The sequence below is a fragment of the Botrytis porri genome, assembly GCF_014898465.1.
Source record: "Botrytis porri strain MUCL 3234 chromosome Unknown BPOR_008, whole genome shotgun sequence".
Lineage (NCBI taxonomy): Eukaryota > Fungi > Ascomycota > Leotiomycetes > Helotiales > Sclerotiniaceae > Botrytis > Botrytis porri.
The window spans coordinates 1,645,550-1,666,333 of NW_024066082.1; the positions used below are offsets into that span (position 1 = coordinate 1,645,550).

At 42.9% G+C, this 20,784-nt stretch overlaps 10 protein-coding genes across 10 annotated transcripts; 3 read left to right on the forward strand and 7 right to left on the reverse strand.

Annotated features, from left to right (window-relative positions):
• Nucleotides 1-226: 226 nt before the first annotated feature.
• Nucleotides 227-868, reverse strand: EAF01_006612 (uncharacterized protein; the record flags this gene model as incomplete). Its single annotated transcript, XM_038914866.1, has 1 exon — nucleotides 227-868. One exon carries the CDS (start codon nucleotides 866-868, stop codon nucleotides 227-229), a length of 642 nt encoding a protein of 213 aa, XP_038769821.1.
• Nucleotides 869-1,665: 797 nt separating this feature from the next.
• EAF01_006613 (uncharacterized protein) lies at nucleotides 1,666-2,427 on the forward strand (the record flags this gene model as incomplete). Its single annotated transcript, XM_038914867.1, has 1 exon — nucleotides 1,666-2,427. The coding sequence occupies one exon, from the start codon at nucleotides 1,666-1,668 to the stop codon at nucleotides 2,425-2,427; it is 762 nt and encodes a 253-aa protein (XP_038769822.1).
• A 693-nt stretch (nucleotides 2,428-3,120) lies between these two features.
• On the forward strand, nucleotides 3,121-4,378 carry EAF01_006614 (uncharacterized protein; the record flags this gene model as incomplete). Its single annotated transcript, XM_038914868.1, has 4 exons — nucleotides 3,121-3,318; nucleotides 3,386-3,476; nucleotides 3,538-3,933; nucleotides 3,987-4,378. The coding sequence occupies 4 exons, from the start codon at nucleotides 3,121-3,123 to the stop codon at nucleotides 4,376-4,378; spliced, it is 1,077 nt and encodes a 358-aa protein (XP_038769823.1).
• A 1,270-nt stretch (nucleotides 4,379-5,648) lies between these two features.
• Nucleotides 5,649-7,017, reverse strand: EAF01_006615 (uncharacterized protein; the record flags this gene model as incomplete). Its single annotated transcript, XM_038914869.1, has 2 exons — nucleotides 5,649-6,525; nucleotides 6,650-7,017. The coding sequence occupies 2 exons, from the start codon at nucleotides 7,015-7,017 to the stop codon at nucleotides 5,649-5,651; spliced, it is 1,245 nt and encodes a 414-aa protein (XP_038769824.1).
• A 317-nt stretch (nucleotides 7,018-7,334) lies between these two features.
• On the reverse strand, nucleotides 7,335-7,586 carry EAF01_006616 (uncharacterized protein; the record flags this gene model as incomplete). Its single annotated transcript, XM_038914870.1, has 1 exon — nucleotides 7,335-7,586. The coding sequence occupies one exon, from the start codon at nucleotides 7,584-7,586 to the stop codon at nucleotides 7,335-7,337; it is 252 nt and encodes an 83-aa protein (XP_038769825.1).
• A 517-nt stretch (nucleotides 7,587-8,103) lies between these two features.
• EAF01_006617 (uncharacterized protein) lies at nucleotides 8,104-9,633 on the reverse strand (the record flags this gene model as incomplete). Its single annotated transcript, XM_038914871.1, has 2 exons — nucleotides 8,104-8,720; nucleotides 8,799-9,633. The coding sequence occupies 2 exons, from the start codon at nucleotides 9,631-9,633 to the stop codon at nucleotides 8,104-8,106; spliced, it is 1,452 nt and encodes a 483-aa protein (XP_038769826.1).
• A 460-nt stretch (nucleotides 9,634-10,093) lies between these two features.
• Nucleotides 10,094-12,907, forward strand: EAF01_006618 (uncharacterized protein; the record flags this gene model as incomplete). The annotated part of the gene is made up of 4 exons (XM_038914872.1): nucleotides 10,094-10,372; nucleotides 10,533-10,767; nucleotides 10,853-11,954; nucleotides 12,009-12,907. 4 exons carry the CDS (start codon nucleotides 10,094-10,096, stop codon nucleotides 12,838-12,840), a joined length of 2,448 nt encoding a protein of 815 aa, XP_038769827.1. The 3' UTR covers nucleotides 12,841-12,907.
• Nucleotides 12,908-13,718: 811 nt separating this feature from the next.
• EAF01_006619 (uncharacterized protein) lies at nucleotides 13,719-14,557 on the reverse strand (the record flags this gene model as incomplete). Its single annotated transcript, XM_038914873.1, has 4 exons — nucleotides 13,719-13,909; nucleotides 13,964-14,361; nucleotides 14,429-14,445; nucleotides 14,498-14,557. The coding sequence occupies 4 exons, from the start codon at nucleotides 14,555-14,557 to the stop codon at nucleotides 13,719-13,721; spliced, it is 666 nt and encodes a 221-aa protein (XP_038769828.1).
• Nucleotides 14,558-17,012: 2,455 nt separating this feature from the next.
• Nucleotides 17,013-17,662, reverse strand: EAF01_006620 (uncharacterized protein; the record flags this gene model as incomplete). Its single annotated transcript, XM_038914874.1, has 2 exons — nucleotides 17,013-17,393; nucleotides 17,525-17,662. The coding sequence occupies 2 exons, from the start codon at nucleotides 17,660-17,662 to the stop codon at nucleotides 17,013-17,015; spliced, it is 519 nt and encodes a 172-aa protein (XP_038769829.1).
• Nucleotides 17,663-18,272: 610 nt separating this feature from the next.
• On the reverse strand, nucleotides 18,273-19,451 carry EAF01_006621 (uncharacterized protein; the record flags this gene model as incomplete). Its single annotated transcript, XM_038914875.1, has 1 exon — nucleotides 18,273-19,451. One exon carries the CDS (start codon nucleotides 19,449-19,451, stop codon nucleotides 18,273-18,275), a length of 1,179 nt encoding a protein of 392 aa, XP_038769830.1.
• Nucleotides 19,452-20,784: the final 1,333 nt, after the last annotated feature.

Genomic DNA, 20,784 nt, shown 5'->3' on the forward strand with positions numbered 1-20,784 from the left:
TCGATATCAGGGCTACTAAGTTTTAATACACAGGAGGGAAGAATCAAAGGAAAGGAAAAGGTTATAATAGTGGAGAAGAAAAGAGAGTATGATTTAAAAAAGCCAAAGAGATAGTAAGGAAAGATGCTCAAGGTCGAAACAAAGGTTGATAGATCGGGAATTTGATATGTGAGACACGATTAAAAGATAGTACTACCTTCTTCTGACTAAGGTCCCAACAGTCTTCCTAGCCGTCTTCTTCTAATATCTGCATCGCAATCGCTGCAGCTGTCAGGTCCCGTGCGTTGAGAGTAAGCAATAACTCTGGGAATCCTGACTTCAGGATGTCGTCGATTTTCCTCTCGGAAAATTCTACGACTTGTTGGCGTACGTATGTACAATATTCAGGTGAGAACAGTCTGTGGTCTGTGGCCATGGGGTGACAAGTAGGATCTTCGATAATACAATGAGTCAGACGATGAAAGGGAAAAGGTTCCTCGTGCTCTTGATGCCATTGTCTGAGATATTCCAGGATAGGTATGTTGGGTCGTGCACCCTGGCCGAAACCAGGAATGATTCTGGATGGCATTGTAATGGATTCAATTTCATGTACGCTTTCACCAAGGGCTTCGATTGTATCGGTCGGATATCTTGCGTAGAATCTGAAATCGAATTCATCTGTCAATCCTCTATTTTCTGGTGCCAGAATCTCACTCCAGATCGACTGTTGAATTTCATCGTTTTGGGTGACGAAAAGACTCAGCTCTCGATCGCCGACCTCGTCGACTTGGTTTTCATCTTCGCGTTGTAATGTCATTCTAAACAGGTCTTGGAACATATCAGTAGTAATTCGCTCCTCTTCGTGTTCTTTTAATATTCTGGAAGACATCTTGTAATAAACGTAGGTTGGTCCTACTTCTAGTAGATTGCCAGCTGAATACAGAAATATCGACTTGATTTGCTCCTGGATTGTATTCTCAAAAGTCTTTTTGATATGTCAAAAGCAAATATGAAGCTGAAGATGCGAGATCTATATTTCTACAGCGAGTTTTGTTTCTTACTTGTTCAGAGAACAATATCGTGCTTGACCTCGAGTCGGACAAAGAATCTCTTCTGCGAACACATTTAACCATTACACACACACTCGAAGCCGGTCACTCCCAAGTATTCTGTATTTCCTTGGCCTATTGTAGAATGCTGATAGTCCCTGTGTCGTTTCCTCGACTATCGAATGGCAGTTAGTCCAACCGAAACTAGGTGTTCCAACTCTCACCAAACATTGTCTGAACAGAGCTTCTTTGTGATACTACTGACTCAACTACTGTGATCAGATGCAGCAATCACGCTGTTCTCCCGGAAATCCGCAAATCTTGCATAGGGAAGAGGAGAGACCTCCCGATGTATCAAAGAAATCGAACGGTAAGAATGTGTATTTTTTCATGCCTGGCTGGGTTTGATAGGCTTGACGACTAGTTGGACTTTCATGATGTATATCTGCGGGACCATATCCGCCAATACTATGAAGCCTGTTTTGATATCTTGATTATGTGTTCTACAAGCAGATCATGTAAAGAACAACGACTTCCCTCGTGTATAAATACAATGCGTCGCGAGGCAACCCATTTTTTCTTTCCCAGAACATCACTTTGAACATAATACAGAGAAGAAAAGATTAACCCATCAATCATGTCATATAACTTTGAATCAGATATGGACTCACTTTGCGAAGCTTTCGCAAAGTTGACAGTAAGAGACACGTTTAGCGCCTTCTCGAGGCTCGCAGATGAACTTCAACTTATGATCTGGAAAGAGGCCATCGCAAAGCCTGTTGTCCATGATGTGACTTGGTTGTTGTCCCACGAAAACGAGATTGAGACTCCCGAGGTACTTCTTGCTATTAATTGGCTGAGCCATAACGAAGCCAAGAAAGTCTACAAGAGATTGACGCGCTTTAACGTTCGAGCGATCTTCTTCAACACCCAAAAAGACTCGGTGTTGTTGAAAGACTCTGTCGACTTATTTACAGCATCATTGTTCACGGACAAAACAGTTGTCAATTCTGTCCAATGCTCTGCCAGGATTTGCGACGTTAGACCACCCTTGATCGATATAGATAGATACTTGGAACTTGATCACGGTTACTCAGCCGCTTTCCCATTCTGTCATTTGCAGACTTTCATAGTCCAAGACCTGCAATGTTCGCGAAAGCATCGATTGCAAGATATCACGGAGCGAGTGCTCTGTAAAGAAGGACTGCGGAGATTCTTTGTAAAACAAAATCGTAAATATCGTGGTAGAATTATGATTCCCGAGATCATAATCAGAGTTCCTCAACAAGGAGAAGAATTGTGCTACGAATGCGAGGTGTTATATGAGTGGTTGGCCATGGACCACGCGTCAAGAATCTCTGCGATTGTCAGCATCATTGAAGGAATCGAAGAAGCGTAGAGAATGTGTCCACGGGGAAGATGACTTGTGAGGTTTATCAAGCATATAATATACCAAGAGCTTCCCCCCGCCTAGGCCGCCAATCAGATGGATAGCTAGCCAAATTCGCTGTATAACAGCTAGGAAATGAAAAATCATTCAAAATAAATCCATTGACCAAATCGTAAAGTGCATCGTGATACTAGTGACCATAAACGCAAATGGGTAGGTTCACTGGTGATTCAATCTGTATTGTACCTATGGCTTACCTAATCAGTAAACATGTGACTGCTGCTGTCTCTTCAAACTATCGACATCGAACAGCAACTCTTGATACATGACTTCCAATATGCCTTCCAAGTTTAACCTACATGTGCTCCATTATTATTCTGTAAGGATCAAAAGGCTAGCAATTGAATTCAACACATGCCGAATTACTGGTATTCAGGGTCCTCAACACAGCGCTTGTACCGCACCATAAGCTTAACTTAGGCGAAATTTTGGCCAACCAGTCTGAGCTTCCCTACCTCTTGGCACCGTCTCTTCTTTGATCCTTAATTGTGATCTCGTTCCTTACAAACGTAACAAACCCAACCAACCAAACCATCTTAATTGCAGGAGGATAGATTGAGGGCAGGAATTAATGGTGCAGTCCTGTACTATGAGTGCGACGCCGATCATATATCGAAGAAGAACATACCCTGCGGAAAGCCGATGACGATGAATGGTTATTCGAAGGGCAAAGAAAAGGAGAATGACCGATATTTACCTGCGAGGAGAAGAGGAGGAGAATGGGGAAAATGGCTCGATGTGGTGGCATACGGAAGTTCTAGTGCCCTTTTGGCTTTTATTCTGAAATATGCTGTCTCAGGTCAATACTGGAATTTGAACTTCTTCTTACTGGCACTTCAGGTATGTTGGTTTACCAAAAGCTTCTTGCCGTGGGAAAATGCGTAAACTGACATTGGGCTTTCAACAGTCAGGAACAGCTATCGCAGTGATATGGTTATTAAGAAGGGGCGGATATCTCAAGGAATTAGCCGGGCTAGAGTTCCAAACATTGAAGACTTGTATGCGTTGCGCGACCTGAACGAATTGAGGATTGCAGATGCTAACTAAAATTCTATACAGGGCTTCCTTTAGCTGTATTACTCCTCGTCTCGAATTACATATCTTACAAAGCGCTTCAATGTCTTTCGTTACCTACGTACATACTTCTTTCTACTACGACTATTTTCATAGTCCCCTACGTCGACAGCATTCTGTTTGGGACACCGATTCCCCCGTTCGCATTTAAATCCTATCTCCTAATATTCTCCGGCATAATAATATCAGTCATTGTGGAAAATGCGCATGCAGAAGCAAGCTATGGGGACCGCCGACTCGAACAAACATTGGAACCTCAAGACCCCGTGTTGATATTATTTCTTGGATACATTTTCATGGCCATACATGTTTTATTGTACAGCACATATGAAGCATGGAAGGCAAAGATTGTGCCGACTCTCGAATTTGGTCAATGGGATAGTATGTCTTCTCTACTCGTAAGACCTTAGGGACGGCTGGCTAACATTTCTTAGTTTTCCTACATAACCATGTTCTTGTATTTATCATCGCATCAGCGCTTTCCTTCCTCATCGAGGATTTCTCTGACGAGAATATGAACGATTGTTTCCCATCTTCCATACGAGCATCAACTATCGGGGCCATAATTTATACCTGCTTTGGAGTCTTCCCTATAATATTCTATTCTACAGCAATCGTTCAGAAATCATCGTCAAGTTTCCATTCGATTGTCGAAGCCTCGAGTAAAATGGTTTTAGCCCTGCTAGGAATGTACATGTATTCGAATCCGATAAACGTGGGTAGTGTATCCGCTGTAGTGATAGGGTGCTCAGGCGGTATTTTAGGGGCGTGGTTAGAAGGAAAACAGCAGCAGGATGCGAAGGGAAAACGAGTATTACCTGTCTGAAGAAGAATTTTTTGAAATAGACCGCTGTACAAGAATTGGTTTTGAAAAAATGGGAGGGGGAGCCAGGCGTTAGAGCACAATGTTGGGTGCGACTTGTATACTTTGAGTATAAAACCACTTACTAAATTACTTACATATTGTATAGAAATCACAGACAGATGATTGGAAACGGCCTACTCATTACTCGGATTTCCATCGCTTTGTGAAAATATGAGTGCCAAGGTGGAATGATTGGAAGTAGTTACTAAGTATCTATTCTGTACGGAAACGAACGTTTGTTTCATACCATACATATTCGATGCCTGGTCTTGTCCCGAGATAACTGGACAAAACCTCCTTAGGGCTTATTGGGAGACAAATCACCAAGTTCCAAAAAAGGAAAAGAATGTTGGATTCCATTTGTTCGCCCATATATAAGAACACAACTGTCAGTCAGGCACTCGGTAGAAGTCTTACTTGAGTATGTACTATGTAAACCATCTCCTCCATTATCTTTCTTCAGATTTCATTTCACATAGTTACCGGTACCATCACCGGGAGTGTTTTTGAGTGGATGAAGTTACATTTTTGAAACCGGCTCGGGCGATATTTTGTTTGTCTTTTTTCTTATTTGATGAGGAGATTTGATTAATGTTATATGATTCTGGTGGATCATCTCTACAAAAAGACTGGTTTGAGGTTTGAAGGTGTAAGGTTAGCATGCAATTCTGTGATGTTACTTTGTGATGTTGAAGAATACGATTACGAAAGGACCACCGAGAACGTTTGTACCCCTTCGCTGGAAGTTTGGCTGTAGTGTATTCCATTCATTATAGTCAGCTGTGATGAAGCTTATACTTTCCCTTCTATACTTTTTTAATCTGGTTCGCAATATACTTGTGAGTTCCTTCCGAGGTAGGGAGGAGGTAGTGAGGTTCTTGAGGTACCGGGGCGTCCAATATTACATAGTAATTGTAATTATATTCACGATTTAAAGGAATGAACGTTCTGCTAATCACATAGATGTGTATATATATATAAATTCTCTGTATCTATATAACCCTCCGTCCACCTCAAACACAACCAAAATGAAAACACAAAACAACGCTCAATCCCACGAGACGACAACACACGATAGCGCAAAACATTTTCGCGGTATAGTCGCTCAGTCCAATACGCCGATCCCAATGGTGGCGTAACAGCACTTCCATTGTTCGAATACTATCTCCTTGGATAAACTCGATATGATGAGCGCACCAAACGCCATGGGGTATCCAAATCAAACAATCGATCATGCAACCGTACCGGGCATTTCTGCCTTACTTTCCTCCACCGGAATCTGTGTCGTCGACACCGCAGCTGGCTTGTCGTTTTTCAAAGCGTCGACTTCGAAACTTTCCATGGGTCGCAAGCCCCATCTGTTGAAAACGACAGAGTCGACTCCCCATCCAACGGCAGGTGTTGTTAACATTTTCTCGCCGGTGAATACGGCGTTGGCACCGGCCATAAAACATAGGACTTGTTGTTCTTCGCTCAACTCTCCTCTTCCGGCTGCCAATCGTACGATGGTTTTTGGCATGACGATTCGAGCTGTTGCTACCATTCTCAACATGTTTTCAAATTCCACCTTCTTGTTTCCTTCCAATGGAGTTCCCTTAATGGCCACCAACATGTTCACAGGAAACGATTCCGGATGCGAAGGCAATGTAGCTACCGTCTCCAAGAGTCCGATATGATCACTCTTATTTTCACCCAGCCCTAAAATACCCCCGGTACACACATTAATACCCGCCTCCCTTACGTTCTTGATCGTGTTCAATCTCTCATCATAACTTCTCGTTGTAATTACTTTTGGATAAAAGTCTCTCGAGGTATCCACGTTATGATTATAAGCAGTCAAACCTGCCTCCTTGAGTTCCTGAGCTTGCTCTGCATCAATCATTCCGAGAGTAACGCATACTTCCATGCCCATACCACGAATTTCGCTAACCATTGTCTTAACATTTTTGAGATTGGTTTTGCGACCACGCATATCGCGCCAGGCGGCTCCCATGCAGAAGCGCGTGCTGCCATTGTCCTTGGCGATGCGGGCAGCGGCGAGGACGGATTCAACGGATACCATTTTGGAAGCTTTGAGACCGGTTTGATAGCGTGATGATTGGGCGCAGCTGGGTGTGAGATGTTAGCATTATTGTCTGATGGATAAAAGAAAATCCATCCATCTACATGGACAGTGTAGAACAAAACGACGCCGATAAAGGATAAAAAGCACAGAGAACAAAACCAACTCACTAAGAACAATCCTCCGAACAACCACCCGTTTTAATATTCAGCAAAGTACACATCTGAATAGCTCCAGGTATGTGGAATTTCCTATGCAAACTACCTGCTCCCCAACATAGCTCCATCAATGGTTGATCATAAATCGTCTTGATTTCTTCTCGCGTCCAGTTAGTGCGAGGCTCAGTTGCATTGAGAGCTTCTTGGTACACATCTTTTTGAGATGTAACAGTGTTCTCTGTAGCTTGAGGAGGAATAGATGATACAGTTCCATAGTTTTTGGAGTTCAGGGTTTGAAGACGGAGGGGAAGGGAAATAGAAGGGAGTTTGTGGGTGTTGGAGTGGAGGGGACGAAAGAGGGTGGTTCTGAGGGCTGCCATGATATTGGTGTGAATTAGAGATTTGAGGTAGGTATTCACACAAACTCTTCTTCACCTCTTTCTATGAAGCAGATAAAGTAACACAGATTAGAGGAAAGAAATCAAAATCCCTGATAAATATCTACAATATCCAAATCAAGCTGCTATCCAATAAACTCATCGCCATTACCACCCAACAATCAGCTAAACCAAATCGTGACTCAACAAGAGACAAAAAGGAAGGAGACAAGTCCAACCTCGAAACCAAGCTAAGTGAGGGGTTTCTTTACAAAGTACACAACTCATTCATGTAACCCCAGAAGATCCAGCGGGGCATCTCAACAAATTACATCTCCGGGAATTGCCCACTTATCACTCGTCTCATCTGATTGGCGGGGAAAAGCGAGAGATTCCCCGCTGTCAATGACAGCAAGGTGGATCGGCCCGTGCAGAAGCTTGGGCATGAATGATCCTTGGCTTTGCCGAGGTAAGAATTGGTGATGATCTTCCGGATATCGCAGCGGGCGTTTGGAGAAGCGCCGAGATGGTTGGTGAACTTTGATATATTGTTGTTGGGAATTTTGTGGCATGGTTGTTGTGGTCAATTGATGGCTGTTTAAATGGACGCCGGAATAGTGCAATGTAGTAAAAATTCTTAGCAAGAAGAATACAGAGTACAGTTCCAGAGAGGAAATACTAAGCGAGGATTGAGTACAGTAGTTACAATCATATGTGAAGCCCGAGGCTAAAGTTCGTAGTGATATGTAGCATAGCATTGGCGTTGAGACCCGAGTGACAACTGGTAGATAGCAAGTCTTGGTCTTTCAATTATCCGTTAGTCCATCTTATTAATTACCCCGTTGAAGAAGCTCACTGATTCCTTGGGACGTTTTAGACCACAAGCAAATTTTTGCTTTCAACTTGTGCTATCCGTTACTTTTTTTTTTCTCGGAAAATAATCTCTGATATGATAGCTGGCGCTAGATGATACTTGGCTACATTTCTAGCCTTTCTTGCTGTTCTTTGTCTCCTTTGCTGTATTGTGATTTCATATTGTTGTGGAAGATCTTAATCTAAGTTTACGATGTAGCTCCTTCTGTGGTAGATCTATAGCTTTGCCCTCTCTGTTGGAGTCTTCCCCTTAAAAATTGCACCTACATCGACACCATTGATCTCCTGATCATCCACCGCCACATTAGATGTTGGTGGAGAAAAAGTCTCCAAAGTCTCATCCACGTGGCCCTTCACTCTCTTTTCCATTACCTCAATCCACACTTTAACACACCGTACCAATTCCTCAACCTCCTCAAAAGTATTCCCAGCATGCAAACAAACCCTGACTCTTTCACTTCCCTTCTTAACCGTTGGACTCATGATTGCCCGGACGTTATACCCCGCTCTTTGACAAAAAGCTGCTAGATCCTTGGGCTCAGGTGTTTGAAGAGAGAATATGGGTGCCCAGTTTAGATCCTCGGCGTATGGGTTGGGCTTTTGGTGCTGCGGTCTGAGGTATATAGAATGAGGAAGTTGGGAGAGTAAGGATGTGAAATGATGTGAGAGAGAACGAACATGTGATTGAAGTGGGGCTGTGGAGGAGGACAGAAGAAGAGAGTAAGAGGCGGCAATCAGAAGGAGAGAGGGCGTGGAGAGAGAGGTGCTATAAATGAGGGGGCGTGCGTAGTTGAGGAGGTAGTGACGTGTTAATGGGGTAGTTAGAATGATAGCTATTTCGGTTTTAGTATATTCATCGTCAGGTGGTAAAATTGAGTGTGTAGCGGTGCATGCAATGAGAACGAACATACCACCATTTCCCGCGAGTGCCTTTCCAAAAGTATGCAACCTCGCAAATATCTTTTCCTCAAGCCCTAATTCACAAACCAATCCCCGTCCATTTTGCCCATAAACGCCCGTCGAATGCGCTTCATCTACCACAATATATCCTCTTCCCTCTTCGGTAATTCCTCCTAAACCAAAAATATCCTCGACAGTTTGGACCACAGAGCGCAGCGGACATAAATCCCCATCCATACTATACAAACTTTCCACCGCCACGAATACATTCCTCTCCCCTCCTTCTCGTTTTACACTATCCAAAACCCTTCGCAAATCACACACATTATTATGTTCAAAGGCAATAAATCTCCCAGAACGTGAACCTCTCATCCCTTCATGCACACTAGCGTGGATTTGTTCATCGTAAACGATGACATCTTCTTTTTGAGGAACACAAGCGAAAAATGCAGAATTAGCATCAAACCCTGAGTTGAAGAGCAGAGCACCAGAGCCAAGATGCGGAGAGCGATGAAATGTAGAAATTTGAGATTCGAGATGAAGTGCGAGGGAAGAATTGCCGGTTAGAAGACGGGAGCCTGTGCTACCTAAAGTTGGCGGGGTTGGTTTTGAAGATGGTGATGAACTCTCGGGTTTTGGAGGTGTTAAATGAGATCGGAGAAGGGAGAGATATTCATTATGGAGAAGTGTGGATGTTGAGAGTGAGAGAAAATCGTTAGATGAGAAGTCGATTGGTGTAACACCAGATGTCGTTTGTATGGTAGATGGTAACGATAGATTCCGGAGCGAGGATTTTAGAGCTCGGCGTTTGAGTGCCGAGGTCATGGATTCTTCCAGTGTAGGCATTTTCGTTTGCTGTGAGATGAATGTGTGATGTGTGATCAGAACTGTGGTAACATTGTACAGATGGATACAGGTAAAGAGTTAATATGATTTGATTCGTAAGTCATGACTTATAGACTCAGGTCCGATGTTCAGAATTTGTTGAAGTCTTGCCGAGAGTTCGTTTTGCATTAGCTGGTGACATGCTGTATCCAGAACCGATACATTGGCAGAATCGATGAATACGTGCCAGCATGGATATTTCCCGCAGATCACATTAGCATGGGTTTAAGCTGTTGTGGAGAGAACTCAGGGGTAGATAGGAATATTGGCCAATCGTATAAACATCTGTTAGTCATTCATGCAAGCGACCCCACCATGCTTCACTCACCCCTCATTGCTCGAATTCCACTCAGCGATTGACTCAACTCCGAGCTTCTTTTCACTTGTTTGACTGTTCCCTTCCTTCCCCCCTTTTGTCACAATGTATAAACCACCACCCTCTCTCCTTTCGCGCTCGCTTCCCGTCTATCATCTAACGGCATCCAACACGTCTTTGGGGAAGACTATCTTTTCAACACTTCTCTGTCGACAACTTCTTGCCAAAAAACAAATCCCTTATTATTTGAAGCCTGTTTCGACAGGACCGTTAATTGAAGCTGATGATTTACATATTGAGAAATTTGCAAAAGGATCGAAAATAGCATGCTTGTTTAGATATGGTGAAGCTGTCAGCCCACACATAGCGGCAAGGGGCGTGAAGGTGTGTTTGGCAACTTTCATTTATAACTAGGAGAGACTAAATATTAGCTCCATTTCCCAAAATTTTGATTTCTATGTCCAAATGGTATTGTTTGGTTATGATGGTCGGAAGGGATATATGATCGAGGAACCTCCCTTCGCTGACTCAAAAACACGTGCAGCCGCCGAATGATCATGAGATTGTTACAGCAATCTCAGATCAGGTTAAAATTTGGACAAAAATTAATGAAAGGAGAGGAGAAGGAATGATCATAGTGGAAGGTGCTGGCGGCGTACATTCGCCAACACCTTCTGGTACAAGTCAAGTAGATGCATTAAGACCTCTGAGAATGCCAGTGTTTCTCGTTGGTGATCCAAGATTAGGCGGAATTTCTGCAACGATTAGTGCTTGGGAGAGTATGTGACCATTCCTATTCAGTAAAATCTGGTGGAGATTTAAGAACGAATTCTCGAAGACGGTACTGGACTAATGATAAGATAGGTTTACATCTCCGAGGATATGACATAGACTCTGTCTTGATATTCCAGGAAGAGAAGTATGGAAATTATGCATATCTATCTAAATACTTTCAAGAGAGAGGTGTAAACACAACAGTCATCCCGCCTCCACCAAACCAGATACCGAATCTCCAGGAAGATGAAGAGTCCATGTCTTCTTACTACTCGAGTGTTGCTCGGTCCGGCGAGATTGAAGCTCTACTAGAAGCTTCCCATCAACGAAACATATCTCGAATTGAAGATCTGGAACGGATGGCCACAAAAGCTCACGAGAAAATATGGTATCCATTCACTCAAATGAAGCATCTCTCAGCGGATAAAATACTCCCTATAGATTCCGCATATGGAGATTATTTCCAAACCCTGTCAATGCAAACCGCATCCAAACCTCAAGAGCCAGTCCAGGAAAATCTCCTTACGCCCACATTAGATGGTTCGGGATCTTGGTGGACCCAAGGTTTGGGCCACGGAAATCCTGCTCTGTCTCTAGCCGCAGCCTATGCGTCAGGTCGATATGGACACTGCATTTTCGCATCCACCATTCATGCACCCTCTCTCAAGCTCGCTGAGCACCTCCTTACCAACCTCAAAAATCCACGTCTTTCTCGAGTTTTCTACTCTGATAACGGTAGTACTGGCATGGAAGTTGCTGTAAAAATGGCCTTGACTGCTGCTAGTAAGCATTACAGTTGGGGAAACAATCCTGAAAAGAGTAGAGAGGTGGGAATTATCGGATTAAAAGGCAGTTACCACGGAGATACTATCGGAGCTATGGATTTAAGTGAAGGAAGCGTATATAACGAAAAGGTACACTGGTACAAAGGAAGAGGATTATGGTTCGATGTACCAAAAGTCTGGATGAAAGATGGAAAATGGGTAGTTTATGATGGAACCGGCCAGGATATCGAGGAGACATTTGATGAATTGGATGGTGTGTTCAGTTCACAGAGAGATAGTAGCAAGCTGCAGAAGAAGTATGAGGAACATATTTTGACTAAACTTCGAAGGGCCAATGAACAGGGAATGAAATTCGGTGCCTTGGTTTTGGAGCCAATTATCCTTGGGGCAGGTGGTATGCTATTTTGGTAAGCCATACATATTTAGGTCTCCCCCAAACTTCGTTCTGACAAATATCAAAGCGACCCTCTTTTCCAACGCACCCTAACAAACGTCATCCGCAACATTCCCGAACAACTACTCGGTGAAGCCAATCCTCTTCCCGAAGGTTCTAAGTTCTCCCCGACCCAATGGACTGGACTCCCTGTCATCCACGACGAAGTATTCACAGGTCTTTACCGTCTCGGTCACTTCAGTCCGTCTACACTTTTACACACTCACCCGGATATTTCAGTTCACGCCAAGCTACTTACCGGTGGTCTACTGCCCCTTTGCACAACCGTTGCTAGTGAGAGCATCTACGAAGCATTCCTCGGGGATGAAAAAAGCGAAGCTCTTCTACACGGACATAGTTACACTGGTCATGCCGTTGGTTGCGAAGTTGCACGTGTAGGTCTCGAGACTATGGAAAAATTGGACAGCGATAAAAATGGCACGTGGGAGAAGTTTAGGAATGACTGGAATTCCAAAGCTGGAAAAGTAGTTTCTAAATCTAGTGTAAAGGTGGAGAATACAAGTGAGAATAATCGAGTCTGGAGTATATGGAGTAAATCCTTCGTCACCTCAATTTCTCATTTGGAGTCGGTAGATGGAGTGATTGCTCTTGGCAGTGTATTAGCCATCACCTTCAAGGATGAGCAAGGAGGAGGCTACACGTCGAGAGTCACAGAAACGGTGAGAGAAAGTATGTTGGATGGTAAGGTGGCAGGCATAGATGGGGAATGGAATATTCATGCGAGGATACTAGGGAATGTAGTGTATCTTATGGGAAGTCAGGTTATGACTATGGAGCAGGTTAAGAGCATTCAAGACAGATTGGGAGGGATTCTTGGGGTGAAAATTGAGGAGGAGTAAGAGGGAATGGGTATAATTACCTAAGTTAAAGATCAAATCAAAACACTAAACCGCAGATAAGCTGGAAAGTCTTGTTGGTGGAATTTACATGAAACTTCAATATTGGGTGAGGTAATATGCTTGAAATCATGCCTGGTGAACAATGCTATCTATGAATGATGTGGTGCGAGCCGAACCTTGATATCATGCACTAGGAGCTCGCGTAGAGAATACTGGCTGAACAAGAAGATGGGTCGACTCAGAATATTGTAGTCATATAGATTGTAGTGGATGTTGATCTGTGGAACAAAGGACTTGAATACTAGAAGAGAGAATGTATTGTTGAAATAAGTGTGATATTATATGAGGCTAACAACCGATAGATCACATTTTTATTGTCCACCTGAAAAACATAATTAAATGCTATTTGAAAATATGGTCAGGATAAAAGCACAGTAGGAAGATTCAGCCTCTACTCGGATTTGTCCAGAGGCCATCAGTAAAATATGAATAGAAGACTTTTATATATATTGCAAGTAACTTATCTGAAGAACTAACTGAAGTCCTGTGTACGCGTAGCCAGATCAAGTTGTGGTAAGGGCAAGGATTGCTTGGGCTTTGAGGTTTGAAGTTTTAGACGATGAGCAACAACACCAAAGTATATTTGGTCATTACAGGCTGACATACGAGTATAACATTTCTCTCAAGAGTCTGCGATTACAAACGAAATATGTATCCACCTCAATGTTGACTACGGTACCCAAGTCTTGAAACGTGCCTTCTATCATATTTTCACGGATGATTTTGAAGCTGGCGACTTGGCTGTTTTCCATTCGTCAGGCAATCATTGCAGCCTCAACTGCCGCTTGCGCATGAAGTGAAGTTGTTCCTACCTCGACTTAATACATCAAGTCCAGCGAGTCCCAACCTTGCAGAGAAATGAAAGCAGAGAAGGCGAAGTTTCTATCGTGATAAGTGTCATCATAGGAAATGTCTTTGCACTTCTGTGCTGAAGTGACGAAGCAGTCAGGAATTTGCTTCATTAATGAGATTAGAGCAGAGGTTTGTAGCGTCGCGGTGATTTGAAGCACTATTCGATTATTAGTCATTGTACCAGCATTTGTCATCTCGCTGTGGCTCTTACCTTTCATGATGTTGTACATCTGACGGCCTCCCATCCAAGAGGGCTGTGCATCGATTATATCCCAGCTATCATTGCACGACAGATCCGGGCAACACTTCACCCACCAATCTAATCTAATGCTCGTGTGCAATGGATTGATAACTCCTGGCTCACAAAAATTGCGTACGCTAGCAGCAAATAGACCTCCAAACATTGCGATTTGTAGATAGGGCAACATGGCTATGTGTTCGGACTTCACTATGCGATTCATTCGTCGCCAATGAATTGAAACAAGTGACCTGAGAGTGGACTTCCGATCGACCAGGTCGCGGATTTCGTCGAGCGTCAGCTTTCCTCTTTTCTTGCAGAGCTCAAATAGTAATCCAGGTAATGGAGTATGTTCAGTGTAGATATTGTGCCTAAAAGTACCAACAATCAGTCTTCATGATCGTCCATGTGCATAAATATATTCTACTTGAAACTTACAAAGTTTTACAACTGGACTAAAGATGAATCAAATCTTCAATATTGTCGAGATAGCGTGGAAGAAGCAACAGAAGGTCGATAGAGCCCTTCAGGAGCTGGAAACCCGTTGGCTTTACTTAAGTTTGTCATTGTTGCTGAGACTCAAGGCGGGTGTTGGAGAGGCGTTAATTGGTTGTAGAGGATGAGAGGAAAGATGGAGGATTTGTCGTGGGGAATAACTTAAGTATGGCACTCGATTGATACGCAGCAATGAATTTAATCAACGAAGTAGGCCTTCACGAAAGCAATCCAGTGCTAGTGCAAAACTGAAGTGTCTCGTTGGGTGTGAAAATTCACTCAATCAGCAATATTCACAACATCAATAATGGAATACTGTGATAAGAGATATGGTTCTTATAGTGCTAGAGCAGGGGGAGCTAGCCCCAATCAGTATTATCAAGAGCTATCTTCCTCGTAGCTAACTAGTAAACCTAATTCAATCAATCAATCTCCGAATGCCTTATATTCTAGCCTACGTTTCCCGCCTTATCCTGAAGAAATTCATACTTGAAACATAATGGCACAATAGACGTCACTTTAAACCAATTCCGCTCTTTTGGTCGCGGGAATTCGATAAACTTCTATGTGAACGTGATCATCAAATTTATCATGGTAGTGTCATAACCTGCGAAGCTTCAAACTGAAGTCACGTTCAGATACTCACATGAGAACATAGACAACCACAACTTCATCTGTGAAATCCTTACAACCAATCATCTCAGACTCAAGTAAACAATACATCATCTTCTATAATTAGCGAGATAGGCAAGATCATACCTTGGAATTAAGGGGGTTTTCTAACGAATATCGATGATACAAGTTTCATATGCCAGCAATACCTTCAATACCTCCAATACCATCCAAGTGGAATATAGAGTCAAATGTAGAATAAGCGGTTCAACGAAGAAAATATTGGAAAGGGCATTCTTTTGCTGAATAATACATTGTAAACTGGAATCTACAGCTGTCTCATCATGAGATGTCTTCGCTTTGTCACACCAGTGACCATGAAAATCAAAACGCTGTAGCCTTTCGACCGAGCTATCTCTATGAAGTCTTCACCCACCCAAATGCTCATCAAGAATGATCACCAAAACCACCTAGATTCCTCCGAGTTCAGGCCAACGACACCCATGCCTTATCTTCCACTGCTCCATCCTCATACTCCTCCTCACTACCGCCATCAACCCCAACGGCACCAAAAGATCCTCTCCCAACCCCGGCTCCGTCAATTTAATCCCATGACTAGTCCATGTATAATTCCTCCTCCTCAAACAAACTTCCAATCCATTACTTCCCCCACACCCAGAACTCGCAGTTCTCATAACTTCCTCCCTACTACTTTTTCTACTCCGAGTATTGCACGTTTTCCGATTCTCCTCAGTTGGCCTGCGGAAAACTCTCATGTAACTTTGATACACACAATGTTTTTCAAAGAGTCCCCACAACGGAATATGTAGATCTCTTTCGGGGAATGTAAGCTCCAGATTCTTGGGATCGGTAGTTGTCTATGTTCCATTTCGTACTTCATGAAGATTTTGAATTGCGATCCCGAAGTTGGAGACTAGATGAGCCGTCTTGTTTGAGTCGTAGATTTCTCCCGGCTTAAGGCTGTCGAATAAGACTCCTCCTTTGTAGAAGGAGGAACTGGGATCTTCAGAGTCAATGACTATAACTCCCTCTTTCAAACGCCAAGAGCGATGCAAGAGATCGAAATCCATATGTAGGGGTTTGTCGCCGTAAATCCCCATGATGCGTCAGAATTGGTCGAATGGTTTACTGATCGATAATGTGTGGCTGCTTGGAGTTGTATTGTTTATTCTGGTGATGTTAAAGAGATCAACGCCAGACTTGTAGGACTCATAATCTTTCCAGGAGGGATATGGGTATAGACTAGGGGTTTGAGTGTATGAATGCAGAGGTGGATTCTTGGATCTTTTGTTGTGCTATCGTGAAGACCAAAGTAATCGACAGATGGGTCAGAGAACTTGATACGTGTGTCAAAGCTATCGCATGTGCCCCCCATTTGACGCATCCAGTGAAGGCCTGGTCCGACGAGTAGTCTGCAAGTGCTTCAGATGTACAAATAACAGAGAAGAAAAAAAGATGATACTTACGCGGCTAGAATACAAAAGACAAGAATGATGAATACAGTCCACAAGATAGTAAGAAACCACCTTGGCAGTGACGATTCTTGCCCTTCTCCATGAGATTGAATATGGTGTGGGCTCCCGTCTCGTTGTACTTAAACTTAGACAGATCCTCAAACGCCCATTTATGCTATGTATAACAGAGCCGCAAAGAATCGAATTCAGCAGAAAGAGAATAGGAGCAGTTACGAAATAGAAACTTTGCTCTTGCTTACGATTGTCGCTTTCTGTGAATTCTTGGTTTTCAAGTGGTTTTTTAAATCGCTGAATACGATTTACAGCCCAGAAAATTGCAAGGAAATTGATTGTAAAGATAGGAATGAGAAACCAGAGTTTTTTTTGAAGATCGGGAATTTCGTCAACAAGTTGTTGCCGAATGTCATTTGATCTGTCGTCTAGAGCTGCTCGATGTGGGATGGGTGGTTCTTGAGGCATCTCCTCTCCGCAGCTATCTGTGCATTCGTTTTTGATACATGGTCCAGGATGACATATTGCTGAGCATGTATACGTGGGGCAATTGCGCCGATTACCACAATGCTTTTCTCTTGAATAAGACTGACCACAGCTGCCTGTGTTAAGCGTCGTGCTTTTGTAATTGTGTTTTCCGCACCAAGAAGACGGTAGCGGGCGGTCGCTCCATTTGCAAGTACATGCAGGGCATCTCCAAGTACTAAAATATGGTGATCGGGTCGACTTGATGGCCGACTTGATGGCCCAGGCCATAATACAAGTAGAATGATAGATATTATAGCATTCATGACAGTGCCAGAACTCCGCTATATAAGCTGTAATATTATCGTAACAGATGAGACAGATATATCTAACAATTCAGTTTAGCCAATGAATGGTTGCAGAAGGGAGACGACTTTGGAGTCCATAATGACGTCATACGAAGAGGTACATACACTCCAGTCTCAATCTCATGTAACATTTGATTAGACCTTGGAGGAGTCAAGGATCTTCCATTGGCATCTAATACGTCAAGCTCTATTGATTGTCTTGGTGATTGTGGAACTTGTAGTGTGTTTCGAAAGGAATTTGTCATGTTTTGGAAGTCTTGACATCTTTAGATACTCCGATTTGCCACGTCGAATTGATAAATGTAAGGATATTCCTACCTATATGTATCCAAATATATAAAAATAAACTATTTATACATGAAGCTGGGCAATTGATATAACGATTGTAAAGAAATTGGTGGTCATAAGTCAGATTCGAGAGGAGATGAGAGAGTCAACAGGAATGGACATGTGATTAAGCGAAGGAAAGTGCGAGGATTGGGGATCATCTAAAAACTCATGACTGAAAACAGCAGGTAAGAACATGAAATATCACAATATGGAAATGGAAGCAAAGCTTGATCTTGAGTTGAACAGTAATTTGATATATACGACAGCGTTGCCACTTGGATGTAATTTATGAAGAATAATAAATCTTGCTATCAGTGCAAATGTTTGGCGTTACGAAAAAGAAAGGTTTCATTTAAATGCGAAAGGAAACGAAAGTTGATTGGTTATAATGATTGATTGAATTAGGATTGATGATTTAAATTTGTAGGGAAAAAGCGAGGAGCTGCTTGCTGATTAAGGTGAGATTATCAAGACTGGCAAAACCATAGAATGATAGGGAGGAAGCGATCTCGATGCACTTCCGCCTCAAAAGACAAATGATCCCGATTCTAACGTATCCATGCTACTGTCGTTGTCGCTGCTGCTGTGGTTGTCGTCGCTGCTCTCAACTATTTCCCCTGCAGCCCTCGCTGCATCTCTAGCCTTCTTCTCCTCGGCCTTCCTCTTTTTGGTCGCTTTCTTTTCCTCAGCTTCCTTCTCCTCAACTGGTCGTAATCTTGCGACCTTTTCTCGGTAGAATTCAACAGTTGATTGTGGGAAACTGATCTCCTTGAAGAGGTCTTCTATCGACGAATCTTTGGAAGCGACGTGTTTTGAAAGAAAGAATTTCAAATCTTGACGGTTGATCTTGTGAGCCCAGCTCACTAATTCAACAACAAAACTTGCCCAGTTTAAAACGGTCTCTGAATCCATACTTCCTTCATGTGCTCGAAACTCTATAGTTCTCTTAACAGGATACCGAAAAGGTTGAATAAGATATTCGAGTTTGAAAGCCATGTAGCAAAAAGAGTCATATCCATTGAACATGGCCACGACTTCGTTGATGTCAGATGTACCGAGTATAACATTGAGTAAGTTCCCCTCGTATTCGTAAACACCAAGATTGGAGCGTTTATGAAGGGATCCACAATACTTACCATTGTTCCTTGACTTTCGAAGAAGGGAGAAGATCTGAGGTTCGAAAGTCCAGATAGTTGCCATGAGGTGTTGTAACGGTTGAAAAGACAACCCTTTAGTTCCATTGCCAACATGAACGTGAAGACCACATGACTGGTTGACAACAACATCGAAATGTTTCTTGAAAGCCGTTAGCATTTTGTCAATTTCCTTGAAGGCTTTTGGACCAAATTTCAAAACTGGTGTTATCATTTCAAGCTCGAAGAACATCGAGGATCTGTCTGCGTGTTCCTCTTCATCGAATGATAGAGTGGCATCGGTGCCAATGGCCCATGTATTGAATAAGTCTTGCTGAGATATTCTATTGGGGTCTTGATTCGGCTTGGAAAAACGGGGGCAATCCTGGTCAATCTCTGCTTCTGTCAAAATATCAAGCCCAGTTTCAAGAATCAAAGTCTCTTTGATAAAGCTGTGAATCTTACCCGGGCCAAGCCTTGTGTAGTCAGGAAACAATCCTCTTTTGAAGCGAATGGCAAACTCAAATTCTACTCCAAACGTGAAATCAGTAGAGAGGGATGGTGTAGACATCTTGACTAAATTTTTGACATGACACTATTCTCGACAAACCTTTTTATACGGTATGACACTGTTGAGTGGTAGGGCTCACTACTGCAGTCCGCGTGGTTGTGATATACTGGTAATTGATGGAATGCAGTACGAGTGAAACCGTGTCAGTGAATATGAACTTTTCTAAATTGCCTACCTACTAAAATGATTGCGGTGACTTGAGAGAGTTTATCTGTGGATAGAAGGTCTGTTCTTTCCTTGAACAGGCTCTCTACAATGTATGTTCAACTCTTCATTCGTCAAAATTTGAGAGAAGACGCGAAACAATCTTCAAGGACCAATCAAATGCACGATGTAGATAGATTACAACAAAGAAAACCCATTTTGCGTTGTTTGTCAACAATGCCTTTGTACCAAGTGTCCATTCTTACTTGACATCGTCGCCGTAAGGACAACCATAAGGTGATGAGATCGAACAACCTCAAAGCCAAAAAAGCTGTTGTGTTATTGTCATTTCGACAGCATCTATGTATCAAACTCTTGATCTCTCGTCGAGAACGGAGCCATAATGAGTGCAAGGGCAGCACTTGATATGAGGGATCCTCGACGTCGAAGCTGTTTGCTTGCTCGCCTGTTTTGCAATTGATGATAGTAATTCAGACGCGGTCATAATTCCGTGAAAGCACGTGCCGGGATATTTCCGCTGCACGGATCTCGGAAACAAACCCCAACCCCGCATTTCCCCCGCGAAAATAGTTCATAGTTTAATTCGTACACCGGTGGGTGTACGGACTGACAGAACATTGCTAAAGTTAACTTGTGAATATCTCTCAATATATCAAATCCTATGTCTTAAGAGTTGGTACAATTGTTCATCAGGAATGAAACAATTAGAATGTCAATTCTGATATCAAACAATTGAAGCATGGATTTGTTAAAACTTTTGAAAGTTCGGAAGTGTCCCATCAATCCATGCACCCACTGGTGGTACTCTTCTTCAAACACCATCTCGTACAATCGACTCCTTCTTTACTTGGAGGAATCAGTATAAATGATTAGCAATTGATCCGGGTACGAGAATGGAATGATTGCGCAGATACATGCTCACCTGCCTTGGGTCTGCTTATGGGATGTTGATGACTTTTGATGATCCTCATGTAGCAGCACTCTAACGATCTGTTTTGGCATAAGATCTAGAGATACCCAAGCCAGTACACAGTCGGGAATCAACAAGCACAGTACGGTGATTACTCCCCATGACTTCTCATTGGCCGAAAGGGCTGAAAGGGTGACATTACATGCAGAGTGATGATGAGGTTTAGCGTACTTAACTTGGAACTACCGGGTACCCCCA